Source organism: Limulus polyphemus, unplaced genomic scaffold, assembly GCF_000517525.1.
Source record: "Limulus polyphemus unplaced genomic scaffold, Limulus_polyphemus-2.1.2 Scaffold12794, whole genome shotgun sequence".
NCBI classification, from domain to species: domain Eukaryota; kingdom Metazoa; phylum Arthropoda; class Merostomata; order Xiphosura; family Limulidae; genus Limulus; species Limulus polyphemus.
This window is the reverse complement of record NW_013678404.1, coordinates 5,063-11,266: the sequence shown is the minus strand read 5'-3', so window position 1 is coordinate 11,266 and position 6,204 is coordinate 5,063. Positions and strand designations below refer to the sequence as shown.

General features: G+C 31.8%; 1 protein-coding gene across 1 annotated transcript; it reads right to left on the bottom strand.

The window, feature by feature from the left end:
- Positions 1–2,693: 2,693 nt before the first annotated feature.
- Positions 2,694–3,049, bottom strand: LOC106477092 (asialoglycoprotein receptor 1-like; the record flags this gene model as incomplete). Its single annotated transcript, XM_013937692.1, has 1 exon — positions 2,694–3,049. A coding segment is annotated over one exon (356 nt), but the record flags the coding sequence as incomplete, so codon positions are not given.
- Positions 3,050–6,204: the final 3,155 nt, after the last annotated feature.

The window sequence follows — 6,204 nt, the reverse complement described above, 5'->3', positions numbered from 1 at the left end:
GTATGTATAGACACCTTTAATATAATAATGTTTCTATATTGTTTAACAACTGTATGTATAGACACCTTTAATATAACAATATTTCTTCACTTATCAACTGTTCATATACTTTAGTATAACAATAATTCTTTAACCTACTGTATATGGATGAAAGTCAAATTAAGCTTGTCAGAACATTTTACAGAGTGTAATTCAGTGTAGTGTTTTAGTATTTGATGTCTGAGTTATAAATTGTTCTATTAATATTTTCCTACATTTGGTAATTTAGTAATAGTTCATAATAGAGAAGAGTAAATATCAGATTCATTGTACAGGTATACTGAAGAAACTGTAGATGAGAGTTTTAGAGGTTATATGCTATCTGATTGATGTACAAATGTATTTTATTCTTCATGTGGACATCATCTTGCACTATGCCTTTTCAGTCTGAAGTCATCAGTTTACAGATATACCTTAAGCACAATAACACTTTATTAATCCATATCTCTACACCAGCTTGTACTCTATATTAAAACAAGATTAAACCATTAGTATCATTCCTGGTCTGTACAAAAACAATATTTAAACAATTATCATCATTCGTGGTCTGTACTAAAACAAGATTAAACAATTAGTATCATTCCTGATCTCTACAAAAACAATATTTAAACAGTTATGATCATTCTTGGTCTGTACTAAAACAAAATTTAAACTATTATCATCATTCCTGATCTGTACTAAAACGAGATTTAAACAATTATCATCATTCATGGTCTGTACTAAAACAAAATTAAATAATTAGTATCATTCCTGATCTGTACTAAAACAAGATTTAAACAATTATCATCATTCATGGTCTGTACTAAAACAAGATTTAAACAATTAGTATCATTCCTGATCTCTACAAAAACAATATTTAAACAGTTATCATCATTCATGGTCTGTACTAAAACAAAATTTAAACTATTATCATCATTCCTGATCTGTACTAAAACGAGATTTAAACAATTATCATCATTCATGGTCTGTACTAAAACAAGATTAAACAATTAGTATTATTCCTGATCTGTATTAAAACAATATTTAAACAATTATTATCATTCATGGTCTGTACTAAAACAAGATTAAACAATTAGTATCATTCCTGATCTTTACAAAAACAAGATTAAACAATTAGTATCATTCCTGATCTCTACAAAAACAAGATTTAAACAGTTATCATCATTCCTGATCTGTACTAAAACGAGATTTAAACAATTATCATCATTCATGGTCTGTACTAAAACAACATTAAACAATTAGTATCATTCCTGATCTCTACAAAAACAAGATTTAAACAGTTATCATCATTCATGGTCTATACTAAAACAAAATTTAAACAATTAGTATCATTCCTGATCTCTACAAAAACAATATTTAAACAGTTATCATCATTCATGGTCTATACTAAAACAAAATTTAAACAATTATCATCATTCATGGTCTATACTAAAACAAGATTTAAACAGTTATCATCATTCCTGATATGTACTAAAACAAAATTTAAACAATTATCATCATTCATGGTCTATACTAAAACAAGATTTAAACAATTATCATCATTCCTAATATGTACTAAAACGAGATTTAAACAATTATCATCATTCATGGTCTGTACTAAAACAAAATTTAAACAATTATCATTCATGGTCTGTACTAAAACAAGATTAAACAATTAGTATCCTTCCTGATCTGTAGAAAAACAAGATTTAAACAATTATCACTCATGATCTATGCTAAAACAAGATTTAAACCATTAGTATCATTCATGGTCTGTACTGAAACAAAAGTCTCCCGCGATAAGTCTACGGATTTATAATGCTAAAATCAGGGGCTCGGTAGACACAGCATATAGCTGGATGTGTCTTTACTCTAAGAACAAAAGAAGTGTCATGGCATAGCTTGGTGGTGTATCACGACATTATACTGTCGGCAAATAATTATTCTAAAAAAATCATTTCCTAGCACAGTGAACGACTTTATTCTCAAAAATTAAAACTGACCAACAGCACATAGGTACAAATAATTATGTTCTCAAGATATTTCCTAGCACAGTGAACGATTCTAAAAACAGAATAATAAAGTACTTGAATAATTTGATGGGAAAAAAGGCTATCACTATATAGCAAGTATGTGCACCATAATTCATGTTTACACGGGTACAAATTCTATGACGTAATCTTCGTGTTAAAGGTTTTTTTGACGTGATATAATAATTTTTATACATGCAGAAAACCTTAATATGAAATAATTATTTACTGCATCCATTTGCAGGCAGTAGAATGTCGTAGAACCGCCTGGTGGTTAGGGCACTCGTCTCGCAATCTGAGGGTTCGAATCCCCATTACACCAAACATGTACGCTCTTTCATTTTCAAAATTAGTGTCTTTCATGGGTTATACTAAACAAGATTAGTGTCATTAATGATAAACATTTGAACGGAATTTTTCAAAACTAGTGTCAACAAATAATTGTATTAAAATAAGACTTAGTGTCATTCCCGGTCTATACTATGGCATAATTTACAATATTAGTGTCATTAATTAACTTTAATAGAGATGTATTTAATAAAAATATGTACCATTCCTGATGCATACTAAATAATATTTAAAAAACTATCGTAACGACAGAGAAAAGTATTAATTTTAAATACCAGAAGCTCAATGTTCGTTATATTAGTAAATAACAATTTCACACATGTAATGAAGAGGCTCTGCACACCAGATGTCGTTCCAGTTCATGTTGTATTTCTCCCACATATGGGCACAGTCTCCATCAGTTCTCGGCTCCCCCGTGTACCAGGAAGTGAATCCTTGTTCATACTGCCATACACCATTCACTTTATGTACATCAACCCACGTGTTGGAAGGAGGAGAGATCAAAGTCTTCAGAAAGTTGTGGGTAGCCAGATCAGGAACTCGAGCTAAACGGGCGCCATCTAAAGCACAGGCGGCAACGGCTTGAGGCTCCGTTTTAGCCACTCGATAGTGTTTAAAGTAGGAGCCATTATAAAAGTGATATCCTTCAGGAGCTGATAAAATACAAGTTTTGGTTTATTTACACAATATACCGTCAGTAAACTATATTATTATCATCGATAGTATTACAAGACCAACATAAACTAAACATTAAAAGTATAGGATAATAGCATGAGAATAACAACTATGTTAATTTAAGACTATTTAATGGGAATTGTGGTAACATTAGATGGACAAATACCGTTAGAACAATACAATAACATGTACAGTACGTGGTAAAAATACCGTTAGAATAATACAATAACCTGTACGGTACGTGGTAAAAATACCATTAGAACAATACAATAACCTGTACGGTACTTGGTAAAATACCGTTAGAACAATAAAATAACCTGTACAGTACGTGGTAAAAATACCGTGAGAACAATACCATAACCTGTGCAGTACGTGATAAAAATACCGTTAGAACAATACAATAACGTGTACAGTACGTGGTAAAAATACCATGACAACAGTAGGGTAGTTTGTGCGATATACAAGTCCTTGATTTACAGTTGTAAATTATTTGAAAATAGTTCTTCATTGGATGTAATGCAAAAATAAAAATATGAATTTTACATTAAATTAAGGTTACATTTTAATCATTAGAAGTAATTACTGAACTAGATTTACGTTTTGAACGTCAAAAATGAAGACTTACACGCACGTTTACAGCATCTGAAATGAAGATTGAATTATCCTTACATTTCACACATCTGAAATGCAGCTTGAATTATCCTTACATTTCACACATCTGAAATGCAGCTTGAATTATCCCTACATTTCACACATCTGACATACAGATTGAATTATCCTTACATTTCACACATCTGAAATGCAGCTTGAATTATCCCTACATCTCACACATCTGACATACAGATTGAATTATCCTTACATTTCACACATCTGAAATGCAGCTTGAACTATCCTTACATTTCACACATCTGAAATGCAGCTTGAATTATCCCTACATTTCACACATCTGAAATGCAGCTTGAATTATCCTTACATTTCACACATCTGAAATGCAGCTTGAACTATCCCTACATTTCACACATCTGAAATACAGAATGAATTATATCTACATTTCACACATCTGAAATGCAGCTTGAATTATCCCTACATTTCACACATCTGAAATGCAGCTTGAATTATCCTTACATTTCACACATCTGAAATGCAGCTTGAACTATCCCTACATTTCACACATCTGAAATACAGAATGAATTATATCTACATTTCACACATCTGAAATGCAGCTTAATTTATCCCTACATTTCACACAATAGAAATACAGATTGAATTACACTACTTTTCAAACATCAGAAATACTGACTGATTTAGATAGGCGTTTCAAACGTCTGAATTGTAGACTGAATCTTTAACATTTATACTGCAAATTGAATCATACATAAGTTTCAAATGTAAGAGAAACCTGATTTAATTCCGACTTACGTGTCTCGCACCTGCTTCCGGTAAACCCAACCAGACAAGTACAGCTGTTTAGACCCATGGGGTTGTTTTGGCAGGTACCTCCGTTTGTACACAAACCCTCTTCACAGCCAATCTTCATCAACGACAGAAAAAAATCCTTAACAATGTCAGTCGAGTGTTTGCTAGTATTATGTTATATTCACCAACCTTTAATATTAGTCACATTGTAAAAATCCTTAACAATGTCAGTCGAGTGTTTACTAGTATTATGTTATATTCACCAACCTTTAATATTAGTCACATTGTAAAAATCCTTAACAATGTCAGTCAGTGTTTACTAGTATTATGTTATATTCACCAACCTTTGATATTCTTCACATTGTAAAGATCCTTAACAATGTCAGTCGAGTGTTTACTAGTATTATGTTATATTCACCAACCTTTCATATTAGTCACATTGTAAAAATCCTTAACAATGTCGGTCGAGTGTTTACTAGTATTATGTTATATTCACTAACCTTTAATATTAGTCACATTGTAAAAATCATTAACAATGTCAGTCGAGTGTTTACTAGTATTATGTTATATTCACTAACCTTGAATATTAGTCACATTGTAAAAATATAGAATCCTGGGTTAGAGAATTTTAAAAAGTCGCACGTGGACCTTTAAATATATAGAATAAGTATTTTTCGTCTCCAAAATTCAATCAAAAAGCATTATTTATCAATGAGATAACAACATACATTTTTATTAAACCTAGTAATTACTGAAACAAACTGTTTCTCTCCGTGTTAGTTAACTAAAAGCGCTCGACATTTTAGACTATAAGGGCCATAGAACTGTGACATTTAACCCTTATATTCGGTTAACTAGAAGTTAAGGAGTGGCTGCCCTCTGGTCAGTAGCTTTAAATTAAAATGGCTATATATGAATCTTGGGGTCTCTCTTCTGACCGTTTAGCCAATGTGTTGAATATGGTGCCGTTCAGGTGGAACTTTACGAAATACCTTAATCAGGTCAGAGATTCAGTGTGAGACGCTCGCGCCTCTCGCGTCTTCATCAGTAGATCTTTGACCTATCGATCACTGATAAAGTTGTCAATCACTTTACGTCATCACTCACATTAGTATATCTAGAGCATGGCTATGAGAATACTGAAATATTATCATCGAAATAATTATTCTTCAACTTGCTATTTAAAATCAGTTCTGCGCTTAGTCGACGAGCTATATTATAAGGACTTGGGGTTGGTAATATAACTAAAACATTAGCTATAATAAAACACAGCTGACTGTCTAAGTAGAAACATTAGCTATAATAAAACACAGCTGACTGTCTAAGTAGAAACACTAGCTATAATAAAACACAGCTGACTGTCTAAGTAGAAATACTAGCCATAAGTAAACACAGTTGACTGTCTAAGTAGAAACACTAGCTATAATAAAACACAGCTGACTGTTAAAGTAGAAACACTAGCTATAAGTAAACACAGCTGAGTGTCTAAGTAGAAACACTAGCTGTAATAAAACACAGCTGACTGTCTAAGTAGAAATACTAGCCATAAGTAAACGCAGCTGATTATCCGAGTAGAAACACTAGCTATAAGTAAACGAAGCTGAGTGTCCGAGTTGAAACACTAGCTATAAGTAAACGTAGCTGAGTGTTTGAGTTGAAACACTAGCTAAAAATAAACTTAGCTGAGTGTATGAGTTGAAACACTAGCTATAAGTAA